Source organism: Chiroxiphia lanceolata, chromosome 10, assembly GCF_009829145.1.
Source record: "Chiroxiphia lanceolata isolate bChiLan1 chromosome 10, bChiLan1.pri, whole genome shotgun sequence".
In the NCBI taxonomy this organism is placed as follows: Eukaryota; Metazoa; Chordata; class Aves; order Passeriformes; family Pipridae; genus Chiroxiphia; species Chiroxiphia lanceolata.
The window spans coordinates 364,058-376,995 of record NC_045646.1 but is presented as its reverse complement, the minus strand read 5'-3'; the positions used below and the strand labels follow the sequence as shown (position 1 = coordinate 376,995).

The following is a 12,938-nucleotide window of genomic DNA, read 5'->3' as shown; positions in this document are numbered from 1 at the left end:
CTCCCCTTCTCTGCCTCACTCCCGCCGTCCCGCGGAGCGTGGAACCAAAGTCCTTTGCCGCAGCAGCCCCGTGGGGACGGGGTTTTTGTGGTGCGCGGCTGTTGGGAAGGGCTGGGTGTGCACACCTACCTGCGCGGCCTCTCCCCGCCGCTGAGAATTTCCCAGCGGGAGGTTTTGGCCTCTGGCTAAAGCAGGGACAAAATGCAGATAAATAGGTACAGTCACAGAATACGAGCAGGGTACACAGTTCTCCATAACCCTTAGCAGAGTGAAGTCACCAGAGAGTTGATCCGAGGCACGAGATTGGGAGCAAGGAAACTTTGTTTCAGGATATCCAGTACCCATCCTCAAAGTACACCCTGCAGCCACCCTGGGTTCAGTCTGGTCAGATGTGACCAGCCCTGTGTCACTGGTTCCTCAGAAACTCCCCATGACTGCAGCCATCAGCAGCTTTTTCTCTCCAAAGCCCACACAATGTGTTTGAATGGGTTAACACATCTGAATCCTCAGCTACAGCAATTCTGTGCTCTCAGCTTTCGCCGGAAGGAGTAAGGCTAATAAATACCACAGTCATTCCCTTTCTTTGGGGGCATTTATTTATTTATTTACCACAGATCTGCTTTTCTTTTTGGTCGTTTCCTGAACTCAATATTTTGAGTTAAATCATTCCAAGATATCCCAGACATAGATGAGTTGTAACCACCCTTGGGCGCTTTGTCATGTTGCATTTTGAGCAGAGCCCTCTTTCCTCACACTAACAGGGGGATCTGGGGGCTGGTCCCCCCTGTCCCTCCTCCCCACTCTCCCCATGTCACTGCAGGCAGAGGAGGACACTGAGCCGAGATGTGAGTACTGCGGCAGCCTGCTGAGGCCATTCCCTTTCCCCGAGGATGTCCCTTTCCTTGAGGATGTCCCTGTCCTTGAGGATGTCCCTTTCTCCAAGGACATGGAATACGTAAGCTGAGGGAAGGACGAGCAGGGATTTGCTGTGGAACAGCTGCACTCAAGGCTCCGCTCTTCCACCTTGCAGAGATTCTGCTGCAAGAGCCACCGAGACCTCTATGAGTTCATCCTGAAGGAGAGGAAGAGGCTCAAGGATGCCTGCAGCATTCCCAGAGCCGTCAGCACCCATGAATACCACGGCTCCGAAGCCCATCAGCTGCAGTCAAAGGAGCAAGAGAACCAGAGGTACTGGGAGAACTGGGAACAACAGGCAACTCCTAGGGAAAAGGAGCATTAAGAAACTGCAGGGAGAGGGAATGAAAGAAGAAAAACCTTTGTTTCAGGCACCACGAGTTCGGATTCTCTCCAGTCCCCCCTGACTCCTCTGTAACTGGACTGCACAAGGAGGAGACAAGGTACGTGCTGAGTGAAGTGCTAATTCCTGTGCTAACAGATGAAATATCTAGAGACAGACAGAGACAAGAGCACAGACACAGCTCTGGGAAGGGACAGTATTTGGGTGTAGCTTTTACCTCAGGCACTGAAACAAAGCTGGAGTTTTTATTTCTGTTTTGCTCCATAAACTCTGGCATATGTTTGGATTCCAATTTCCCGTCACAAGAACTCTTCAAGTTCTCGGCCCAAACCTTGTGCAAGAGTCTAAGCCTCCAGTACAGGCTCAAGGAAAAGTAAACCAGTACACCTGGAAGTAAACTTGGTTTCCCTGAAGATCCTTCTCAGCCTGAGAGTGCAAGTGCCTCCTACTACGTACAGAGCACGCACCAAACCACTGTCACAGTCAGATTTATAGGAAGCTACACAAGAATAGGGAAAATATTGCTGGAGATGAGCTGTTTTCTTGTGGGCAGCTCTCCTCTTTCACATAAAATCTTGATCCAAACCTGTTTACAATGTTCAGCTCTCCTGCCAGCAGAACTGATGCCACTGCAATGACAGAGTCTGTTCACTGGAATCTGTGTGGGAGCAATTCTTTTCTCCTGAGATATGAGTATTTTAGTGATACTCTGCTGCCTCTATTACTTGCAATTGTGTGAGTGGAGAGAAAAACAGGTTCAGAAAGTTGTGTTCCTAAGGCAGGGATATCCAGTACTTCCAGCCTTCCAAACAGGATACATGAAATGTCTATCAGGAACACTTCTGTTTTCCAGGCAGCAGGAGAGCCATCTGTCTAGAGGGTCACCCGTCCTGTCTTTGGAGCCGACTGCCACTGAAGGTGAGTTGGCATTTCTTATGGATTTATTTGTCCATTTATCACAACAATGTATTCAGTGGAATTGCTGGTGTCTAACTGAACAGGAGGATCTTATAGAGCAACGCGTTTGTTCATTGTCAGGTGTGCAATCCCATTAAATTAGATACAGATCCAGCTGTACTAAACCATCCCTCCCGGGAGAACACAAAAGCAGGCACATCCCCCTTGCACAGACAGGGCCTCCTTGCCATGACTTTCAGTATTTATATGTGAGGTTTCCAGCTGAGATGCACAGAACCTAACCTGAGAGAAGGACAAGTTGGCAAAGCCAAGCCCTTGGGAGGTAGGAACTGCCAGAATGAGGGTGATCCCCATTTTGCCTGATCAGGTGGATACTCCACCACTTCCTAGCCCAGGCTGTGGGTGACTGAGCAGCCTTTGGGTCTAGCTCTAAAACCAGAGTTTGACTAAGAACAGGTGAACCAGATTTACAAATGAGCACGTTTTCAGAGAGGATGGCAGGGCACTGAGACTTCTGCACTACCAGGGATCTCCGTTTGTCAGTTCCAGCGCATGGAACCAAATCCTATCCCAAAAAGTCGCTATTTACACAGATGTGTGTATACAAATAAGTGAAAAACTGACATCTTTTATCATAATCCTGTTCTCTCCTGTTCTGAAATAGCTGAGCACTTTGGGCTGCCCTTGTTAAAAAATACCTTGAGACAGACTCCCAGGATGAAGCATTTCAGCCAGGAATTCCCACACCAGCAGAGGTGTTGGGCAGCCCGTGGTGGGCACTGCCAGCCCTCCCTGCTACACACAAGCCCTCCCTGTGCTCTCCAGGTTCACACGAAGCTGGAACCACATCGCCCAAGGGCGAGATGCCGATGCCTGCTGGAAGTGTAGCCAAGACCGAGGAGGAGCCCGAGCCCAAGCCTAAGGCTGAGCCCGAGCTCGAGCCCAAGCCTGAGGAGGAGCTCCAGCCCGAGCACAAGGAGGAGACCGAGGCTGAGCACAAGCCCGAGGCTGAGCCCAAGCCCGAGGCTGAGCCCAAGCCCGAGGCTGAGCCCAAGCCCGAGCCCAAGTCCAAAGAGGAGTACGAGCCCAAGGAGGAGCCTGAGGAAGAGCCCAAGCCTGAACCCAAGGAGGAGCCTAGACCCAGGCCTGGGCCCAAGCTTGGGCCCGAGCCTGAGTCTGAGCCCAAGAAGGAGACCACACCCAAGCCCAAGGAGGAGCCTAGGCCCGAGCTTGGGCCCGAGCCTGAGAAGGAGCCCAAGCCTGAGCTTGAGGAACAGCCTAAACCTGACCTCGAGGAGCAGCCCAAGCTCGAGCTCATGGAGGAGCAGCCCAAGCTCGAGCTCATGGAGGAGCAGCCCAAGCTCGAGCTCATGGAGGAGCAGCCCAAGCTTGAGCTCATGGAGGAGCAGCCCAAGCTCGAGCTCATGGAGGAGCCCATGTCCTGCCGTGTCACCAGCTCTGGTTTCAGGCCCCTGGGGAGGAAGGCAGGTACCTGCGGCCGACGGCGACGGGTGCACCTTGAATGTGTCCATGCTCCGAGCAGCCAGAGCCTGGTACTGCCCATCTTCACAGGCAGCTGTGCCAGCCTGCTCTCATCCATTTTATCCTTCTAATCTTAGGTGAGGAAGAGTAAATTGGTGCAAAAGTACTATAAACATGGAAGGAAATTCCTTACCCTGCTCCCAGATGGAACCTCACAGTTATTGTATCCTTACAGGGTTCACTTGCCCACATTAGTCCAGGGGTATAACTAATTTTAAATGTTTGCCAGTTCACTTTATCATGAACAACCCAGCTCACCACTCCCACTTGCTCTGTCTGAGGAGCAGCAGCAGCAACACCTGACACAGCTCCTGGGCTGAGGTTTCCCAGAGCAGGCAGCAGCTCTGATGAGGGATGGGCACTTGCATCCAGCACCCAACCCAGCAGTCAGACCCACTCCCGAGTTCTGGCCACCCAGGAAGGGCCCTGCTGACCCTGGGGGCTCCCAAAGCGCTCAGTCCCATTCTGACCCCAGGGGACAAACCAGCAGAGTCCCACCAGCACACGGCAGATATGTCTGTGCTGCAGGCAGTGCCTCAGAGGAGCACAGACAGCCTGGGATTACCAGTGTGAGTCACTACTGTCTGATGCAAGAAAACAGGGCACTTTCACCCAGGGACCCCACTGTTAAAGCCACAACATTTTAAGTCACCCATGTTATTTTTCATTGCTGTGGCTGACTTCTTTCTGACCCGGGGAGGTATGGAAGTGTACCTGAGCTTTGCCACCAAAGCAAAACACTGGCAGTGTCCCAGGTGACACCTTTAACATATGAGATTTTATACTCCCAAGTAGTGCCCTGAAGTATTTAGTGTGTAATAACAGACCAACCAGCAAGGCAGGGGGTTACGAACACCTTACCTGGCAGAAGCTATCCATCTGGAAACCTGGCCATCATGGTTACACGAGAGGGAGACCAGATGATTTGCACAGTACAGGAAGACGAGCCGAGGACTGCCAAAATCCGCGCGCTGTTCCAGTCCGACGGCAGGAGCACGTGCTATTACCCCAACGGAGATGAGTGGTGCGTTCAGCAGCTGTGCTCTCCACTGGCTTTGCAAAGGCCACAAAGGGTATTTTTAATAGCATCCAAAAATTGACAAATCCAGCAGCTCATAGGCCCTGCTTCGGGTGCCCCCCAGAGCAGCAAGGCGACCCCAGCTATGCCTTGGGAGGCGGGGAACAGACCCTGACCCTGCTGTGCCTCTGTCCTGACCCTTGAGGGGAATGAGGGACATTCTGCCATGGGAGCTGCAGGGTTCAGTTTCCACTTCCCTCTCTTTTAGGATAAACATGAGTATCCAAGGAGGGCAGTATTTGGACCAAGCAGGCAGCAGGGTGAAAAGGTGGACGTGGCCAAACATGTCACCAGGACCCCATGTCCCACTGAGCCCCATCTTCATCTCCTTGAACCGGCACGTGGGGGTCAGGATTCTGGCCCAGGACAAGATCATCATCTCCTTCCTCGCCATGGGGCGACAGGCAAAGTTCAACATGGGGACCAAAGTGCAGGTATTTCTCCATGCAGAGCTGCTCCCCACATCGGGAGTGGGGCAGCCAGGGAATCTCCTCTCCATAGGGAAGCATGCTAATTCCCATGTTGCCCCATGCTCCTGCCCCTCAAAAAGCAAGCAGTGTTGTACCCCTGCCAGTCCCACGCAGACAGGGCACCTGCCAGCCACGGCTCTCTGCAAGGAGTCAGTGTGGGAAGCACTTCTGGGTCCTTGGTGTCCCTGGCTGTGTCCCCAGGTGTCACCCTGGCTCTGCCATGGAGAAGAGCTGTGGTCCATGTGGGCAGGGTCCATGGCAACTCTCTTCCTCCACAGGCTCCTGTCCCAGGGGCTGGGAGGGGAAGGAAGCCCCGTGTCCCAGGCTGCGGTGGCTCTACTGACACGTTCCCTCCTCTCCGCAGGTCGGTGCTGCCGGGGGGCCGCCTGCCCCAGCCCGGCTGGGCAGGGACGAGCTCCTGCTGCATGCCTTCCGGGTCAGGATCCTGCAGCTCTTCAACAGCATGCGGGGATGCATCAGCTTTCCTTCCAGTGAGCAGTGGAACAAAATGCAGCCTCCCGCGTACGTCCTGAGCCAGGCTGCGAAGATCATGGAGCTCTGCGCTGCCGCCGACATCAGCGAGGAGCTGCGCAGCTCCATCCGGGCCATAGTAAACGCACAGCTCTGAGCAGCAGCACGTGTGTGGTGTGAGCAGAGACACTCCCCAGCCACGGCACCTGCACACGCTCACGAGGGCTCCCCTCGGCCCTGCCCTGCTGTGAGCAAAGGGCAGCCCGGGGCTCATCCCCACGGCCCCTCGGGGGTCTCGCCCAGGGCAGGCAGCACCGGCCCACACTGAGCTCACCTTGGCAATGGAGGCACGAGGGGGCTTTGCTCAGATCACCACACAGGCACCACTTTGCTGCTCCTGATGAGGTGGCACCAGCAGGATGCCCAAGTGTCCCTGGCACCAGTGCTGCTGGCAGCTGAGCTGCCAGTACAAGACAAGGTGGTTCCCTGTGCAGAGAGAGACAAATGACCACGGAGTACCCAAGGCGATCACCTACAATCGGCCCCAGGGAGCACCAGCTGCAGCCCGGGACGAGCTCTGGTTAAAGCACTGCAAACACCAAGCCCTCAGCACGCATTTAGAGGCCCCTGGGCCACAGGGGCTGCAGCTGGCAGCCCCCCAGAGCTGCCTGGGGTTCACCTGGCCATCTTTCCCCAGGGTGGCCACACCTGAGCTGTGGAGCTGCCCAAAGAACAAGGCCAAGCCCCACGTGCCCCTCCCGGCACGCAGAGGTTCTCGGGGGGCTTACACACGACAGACACAAGCTCAGTGACCTTGGAAAGTTGGCATTTTATGTGGTTTTTCAATTGCAATTCCAAGAATGTCCATCAGTGACAAACAAGGTACTTCACACAGGAAATGGGAACTCTTTTATTTCAATTAATGTTTTTGGGTTCTATTCAGGACAGCAGGAAGGCCCAGCTCATCTTTCCAACTGCCAAGGAAGAACCGCTGGAGCTGGCCCACATGATTAAAGAGCAGCTGATCTTAATTTTCACTGAAGTCACCAAATGATGTAACTAATCCGCATGTAATTTTGCTTATATAATTCAATATATAACACACTGTTCTACTCTGTCATAGATTTTGAAAAATATACAAACCTGTTTTAACCACATTAGAGAGAATTTGTAGACAGCTGTCAATTACTCAACAGTTTAGGACAGTATCAGACACTCCTATAACTTCATTTTAAACTACAAAAAGAACATAAATTCATATAAAATACAACAGATTAAACAAACTTTTCTTTTTCCAAGGAAAAATTAGGTATCAACTCAATCTGCCATTGTGTGAAACATGAATATAAAATAAGTTACCATTAGTAATGCCTGCATTGCTGAGCTATGAACTGGTCGAATGAAGTCTTAAAAAAACTATACAGTATTATTGCACTCGTGGCTGTGCAGTGTGGGACCGGCCAGCACCGAAACGGGGCTCATTGAGTGTTTGTCCAGGAGGCTCAACGTGGCTGCGAGAGAGGCGTCCAGCCTGCACCAACAGCGTCTGTCTTCAGCACAGGCCTTCATGGGTCTGCGCCACGCGGCCCGGGAACCACCACCCAATGCCTGTGGGGAGACACCGCGTTACTGCCGGCAACGCCCCTGCGCCGGGACACCTGGGCACAGCTGGGGCACACCTTCACTGAGACAGCACACCTGGGCACAGCTGGGGCACACCTGCACTGAGACAGCACACCTGGGCACAGCTGGGGCACACCTGCACTGAGCCAGCAAACCTGGGGCACATGGGAATCATAAGCTACGTGTTTTGAAAGCCACACACGACGTGGGAACATGGAATTGTTTTTGTCATAAAATACCACTGCTGCCAAAAGCTGTGGAGCATTTGCAGAGGGACAGGGCAGGACAGTGTCCTGCTCTTCAAGGTTGTGCAATTCAACTGGGTTACAAGCCAAGGAAATGTAAATCCCCTGCACAAACGCTGTTCTAAGGCACATCATGCAGCGTGTTTCTGGTCTCTGCACCACACACCTCACTGTCATCAGGCCTCCTGCACACAGTAACACAGCTTCTCCTGCCTCATGAAACGCCAGCTTCCCGTTCTGAGACAGGCAGAACGAGCCTCAACCCAAAACCTCCCACCCAAACAGCCCCTGTGATACCACACCCAGAAATTGACTGTCACAGAGGCTGCTTCTCCAGGAAAACACTGAACTGAACAAACGCTCAGTCTCCAGCGTGCTGTCACACCCGGGCACACGCACTGGCGACAGGAAGAGACTTACGAGGAGTTTCAGTGCTGTTCCATGGGGCTATGATCGATGATGGGGCATTGACTCCATGTGCACATTGAGCTTCATCTCGTTATCAAGGATCTGTACAAGCTGCTGCATGGAAGGGAGGTGACCAGACTCCAGCTTAGACCACACCGGGACATCTAGTGCAGAACACACGAAGGGAGAAAAGCACTGTTAACACTGGGAGCATCAGGAAACAGGGCTGGTGTCCACATGGAACTGAGGAGCTCTAGGAAGCCCTGTGAGTTGGTACTGATCTATACTGAGGGAAGCATCCGGATCAACGATGCTTCCAACCTCTGGCTATGCTAAGCTCCAGCCCAACCAGGAGAGCAGTGTCTAATGCTTCTGTTTAGAAGTGTATCTTATGGGTGGAGAGGTGTAAAATATCCACTGACATTCCTTTCAACCAGTACTGCTGTCCACTGGTACTGAAAATCTGTGAATAGCAATGGATTCCTTAGGATTCCAAGGCTCTCCCGTTTGTGTCCCTTGGAGTAACTGTTTTGTTCATTCTTTGTGTGTGATGTGCATTAAGTCAGAAATGATCAGCTAGGGACACGAACTCTCCAATTATATGCTTTCCCTGTCCTCTAGTGTGCTTCACCAAGTGTCCCTTTAAGTTTTTACAGAGCTACTCTGACATCTGTATTAACTGCAATATAAGACTTCTACGATTTTCATCATTTACTGAGACAGATGATATCTGCAGATCCAAACGGCCAGCAATTTCCACACACCACATTTGCTCCTCGCTCCACAGCTTTCATGTGTGTACATGTGCAACACGAGATTCCGTGAAACAAAGTCTCAGCTCACCATTCAAAGTGATTTCAAAAGCCCCGGTGGACATGCACTGGTTCTCAATCATGTTGCTCAGGAAGAAGACCATCATGCAGGCGTACACCTGGAAGGGAACAGAGACCCACACACACCTCAGCCACAGCAGCCACACATGCTGCTGTTCATTCTCAGTGAGCACTGGACATTCACGGGTGTCTCTGAACTCCCTGTGTGGAGGAACTGCTCAAGGAATGTTCCCCTCCACAGACACCTCCCTTCCCTCCTTTTACACAGACCGTGCACCTTGCCTGCCCCAGACAAGCACCAAACCAGCTCTGAACCTCCCCAGCTCTAAGCCCTGGTTCAAACCAAGGTGAGGTACATGTTCCTGCTCCAGCTCTGCACACCTCCAGCCCCGTCACAGCTGGCTGCAGGGGAGCTGGCAGGGTGACACAGGAACACAGCTGTTCCCACACCCTGCCTGTCACTGTCACAGCAACACTGCAGATCACAGAGCATCAGGCACAGGCACAAACAGCACAGCGAGGCAAATCACAGAGTGCACAGGAACCACAGGCCCTTCAGCACATCTCTGAGCACTTCATCTGGAATTTTCTGTGTATGGGATGGCATCTCCAGCAGTGCAGCTCCTCCCTCATCACCAGCACCTTTTTAACTCCCTTTCCCTGCTCATGGGCACACTCTCACGGGTCACTGCAACACCACAGAACCTGGCACAGGGACAGGGGCAGTGCACAGCAGCCAGCCTGGCTGGGCACAGCATTGGATGGAACTATTACAGCTTCTGGGCATTCACACTGGCCAGTGAGAGACCCAGGGCACGGGGCAGCTCAGTCTGAGGGTCTGTAAATCGCTTTAGTTTAGTGGAGTAAATCTGGAATAAGGTTACTCTAAATCAGAGTACAACACCCCGAATCTCCTGGCATCATCAGTACTGACTCACAGGGATATTCTCCCACAATGTCATGCCAGAGTCTGCTCTGCAAAACACCCACATTTCAACTCCATTTTTCTAAACACCATTGAATTGCTGCCCAATCTATCAGAAGTCTGATGGAAACATCAACTGCAAAACAGTTATGAGACAGCAAAGAAGGGAAGCTGCAATTTTAACACCAACAGTACTGGCCTGAAATACTACTCTTGAGCCCTAAAAAATAATAAACTCTTCTATCATCTTTGTCAGCAATGCTAACCTCAGCTGTCCCTCTGCAGCAGTAGCAGCTTGGAAAGAGATGACAGAATCACACCTGGGTCTGTCAAAAGCCCAAAGCACTGCATAAGAATTATGCTACTGCAAGGCTGCTGCTTATGAAAGATAAATCAGTCAGAACTGTGAGGGACTCCCAGAGCACCCGTGAAGTCACTCTGAAGTAAAAGAATTATGTCCCTTACCTTGTTTTCTTGGCCCCACTGCCAGATGCTTGGAGCTTGCATGCCAAGGAAAGCAAATGGGTCCTTGCCAACGATGATTAAGCCAATTAATACTAGTTTGAAGACAGACAGGAAGGATGCTATGTGCCTGTTGGAGACAACACACCAGTGACTGAAAGGTTCAGCTTCTACTTCACCATATGCGCTGTAATTCATCACCTCACTACAAGAACCTTGACAGCATACAATCAAACGTTTCAGAGGAAGCATAAAACTTTCCAAGTAAGTTTATCTTGCTGTAAAAAAAAAAAACCAAAAACAAACCAACAAAACAAAAAAGCAACACACATTAACAATACCCCCAGCAAGGCACTGCTCTTGTACAGCACCCCAGAAAGACACCTCCTTGTACACCACACATGGATTCTCTTGTTCCTCAGCAGACCTTAATTGAGAATTTATTTTCAACTTAAACATGTCTGAACAGGGAAATAGATTCAGTTTCTGAAAATGTTCCATGTTACAGAGATACATTTAATTGATACATTTCCTACAGAACATTTCCCAGCGAGGCAGAACTGCGCACAGGCAGAGTCAGCTCACACAGGCACTGTGCCCTGCAGCCTCCATCACTGCAACCCCGACAGAAATTGGGCCAGAAAGCGCTCCAGGAGCCATCCCAGTAACTATGGCATCACTCTCCAGCGTGGGCACAGTGCTTTAAATAGCAAGAATAGCACTATTTTCCTTTTGTCTTTTTCCAAATTTCTTTGGGCTTCCCCCCAACTGCAACTAAGGACACCCTGGCAGCCTGTCCCCTGAGGTGAGCTCTCCATGACTCATATGTCAAAAATGAACTTTTCCCTCCTGTGCCCTTAACCCATTACAGGGATTTGTCACTGAGTAAGCCTGAGCAACAAATTGAATTTATGCTGCAATACAGCATGAAGAAAAGCTGGGAAAATTCACTGTGGAAAAAAAAAAAACAGTTACGTAATTTCAGATTGGATACCACAAGCTTCATCATACACATATCCAGATGGTGATATTTTTATGGAAGACTAAGGCAGCTACCTGAAAGGGAAAAAAGCACTGAGTGTGCATTCTGCATGCAATCGCGATGCAAAAACCCCTTCAGTTTCCATTTCCAGTATTATTTCAGTGTAAATGCACGTGTTCAACACTGGAAAGCAGACAGCCAGTACTGCTGGCCATTTCTTACCTATAGATAGGTTGAGGAAGGTAGTTCTCCCCTTCGATTCGGATGTCTGGGTACCGCTGGCTGATGACCCGCATGTACTCCTCAAACACCCGCCTGTAGCCTCAGGAGACACTGGACACAGACAGGATTGTCACCACAGCTCGAGGGCTGCACAGTCAGTCACTGCTGAGCAGCACTCACCCCAATCATAACCCCTTCAGGTTACAACCACAGTTCTTATGCCACAGAGAAAAACCGATCTGCAGTGAAAGTACACATCACAACCGCCAGCAGGAGAACCCTAATGTGACACGGGTTTGCTCCACATCCCAACACTGACTCTGCTAACACCCAACAGGCACCGAATCACTTGCTTTCCCTGGAAAAAACTGTTAATTAGGACTATGTTAGGAAGTCAACGTAAGCAGACCCTTGCTCTGTGCCAAAAAAACCTCTTCACAGAGAGCCTCCTGAATCTCTCGCTGTTACACCGCAGTCCCTCTGCGGGGTGGGACTGCCCAGACAGGCAACGTCGCTCCCAGCCACTCCTGTGTCAGCACGGCACGGGACCTGCAGGAGTTAAATATCCCCGAGCTGTGCTCCGCCTCGCCTTTCTGCAGCCGCCTCTGCAAAAACTGCGGTGACAATCGCCACCAAAGACCCCAAACCCAGCATTTTCCACCGAGCGCTCCCGCGGTGCCTCACAGACACGCACGGCCCGGCCCGGGCTCTGCTCCGCTCGCACCGGGCCCTGCCCGCCCCAGGCCCGGGGCCTGTTGGGTTTTTGTCCCCGCAAACAGACTCCGTGTGCGCCGGGGCCGCCTCAGCTCCGCTCGGAGCCGCTCACAGCACCGGCAACACCCCCGCAATGGTGCAGAAATGCCCGAGCGGCCCGACTGCAACCCAGGCACTGCACCAAAACACATACAGAACTGCAGCCTTTACTAAAACATCGATCCCTCCCAAGCGTAAGCCCGCGCCAGCAGAACGCCACACGTGCCGTCAAAGGGCCCGAAAAGCGCGTTTTTACGGTGGGCGGCCGCATTTTAAGGGGGTCCTACTGGCAGGGCCGCCGTCCGCCAGCCGCTGCCGCCTCCCACGCCCCAGCCGGGCCTGGCGCCCCGGCAGCTCGCCCGGCGCGGGGCGGCTCCCCCGCGGCCCCCGGCACCGCGGGCGGCCCCTCCAGGACGGTAAGAGCGAGCGAGCGAGGCCGCGGCAGCGCTGAGGGAGTGGAAGGAGGGAGGGAGGGGAAGGCGAAGGCCTGGCGGGCGCCGCCATCTTGGCCGCCGCCATCTTGGCGGGCGCCCCTCACCAGATCTGGAACTTGAGCAGCGGCCCGGTGGCGTAGGCCATGCGCAGCTTCTTCGCCGGCAGCCCGCCCTGCTCCGCCGCCGCGCCGCCGCCCGGTCCCGCCGCCAGCGCCGCCAGCAGCAGCAGCAGCAGCAGCCGCAGCCCCGCCGGTCGCATCTCGCCGCCGCAGCCGAGGCTCCGCGCGCCGCCTCGCCGAGGTCACGCGGGCGCG

General features: G+C 53.0%; 2 protein-coding genes and 1 long non-coding RNA gene across 4 annotated transcripts; 1 reads left to right on the top strand and 2 right to left on the bottom strand.

Moving 5' to 3' along the window:
• Nucleotides 1-594: 594 nt before the first annotated feature.
• Nucleotides 595-5,930, bottom strand: LOC116791409. The gene is made up of 3 exons (XR_004358736.1): nt 4,580-5,930; nt 1,276-2,458; nt 595-1,072 (listed from the first exon to the last, which is right to left on the bottom strand). It is a non-coding gene; the product is annotated as an uncharacterized LOC116791409 (long non-coding RNA).
• On the top strand, nt 770-7,045 carry ERICH6 (glutamate rich 6). 2 transcript variants are annotated; one of them, XM_032697317.1, is made up of 10 exons: nt 770-955; nt 1,031-1,188; nt 1,287-1,358; nt 2,112-2,176; nt 3,002-3,128; nt 3,411-3,660; nt 3,796-3,881; nt 4,590-4,742; nt 5,005-5,230; nt 5,631-7,045. In XM_032697317.1, exons 1-10 carry the CDS (start codon nt 809-811, stop codon nt 5,892-5,894), a joined length of 1,548 nt encoding a protein of 515 aa, XP_032553208.1. In that variant the 5' UTR covers nt 770-808; the 3' UTR covers nt 5,895-7,045. The 2 variants fall into 2 exon arrangements, with proteins under 2 accessions (XP_032553208.1, XP_032553207.1); XM_032697316.1 differs by having other exon boundaries at nt 3,002-3,660.
• SELENOT (selenoprotein T) lies at nt 6,624-12,912 on the bottom strand. Its single transcript, XM_032697322.1, has 6 exons — nt 12,729-12,912; nt 11,438-11,548; nt 10,237-10,363; nt 8,857-8,944; nt 8,026-8,177; nt 6,624-7,345 (listed from the first exon to the last, which is right to left on the bottom strand). Exons 1-5 carry the CDS (start codon nt 12,881-12,883, stop codon nt 8,053-8,055), a joined length of 606 nt encoding a protein of 201 aa, XP_032553213.1. The 5' UTR covers nt 12,884-12,912; the 3' UTR covers nt 6,624-7,345; nt 8,026-8,052.
• Nucleotides 12,913-12,938: the final 26 nt, after the last annotated feature.

What these genes read in the sequence shown, in the direction of transcription:
- ERICH6 (XM_032697316.1), top strand. Translation starts at nt 809, where the DNA reads ATGTCACTGCAGGCAGAGGAGGACACTGAGCCGAGATGTGAGTACTGC. An exon ending in TCTCCAAGGACATGGAATAC is followed by an intron (nt 956 to 1,030) that starts GTAAGCTGAGGG and finishes TCCACCTTGCAG; the next exon opens with AGATTCTGCTGCAAGAGCCA. An exon ending in CTGCACAAGGAGGAGACAAG is followed by an intron (nt 1,359 to 2,111) that starts GTACGTGCTGAG and finishes TCTGTTTTCCAG; the next exon opens with GCAGCAGGAGAGCCATCTGT.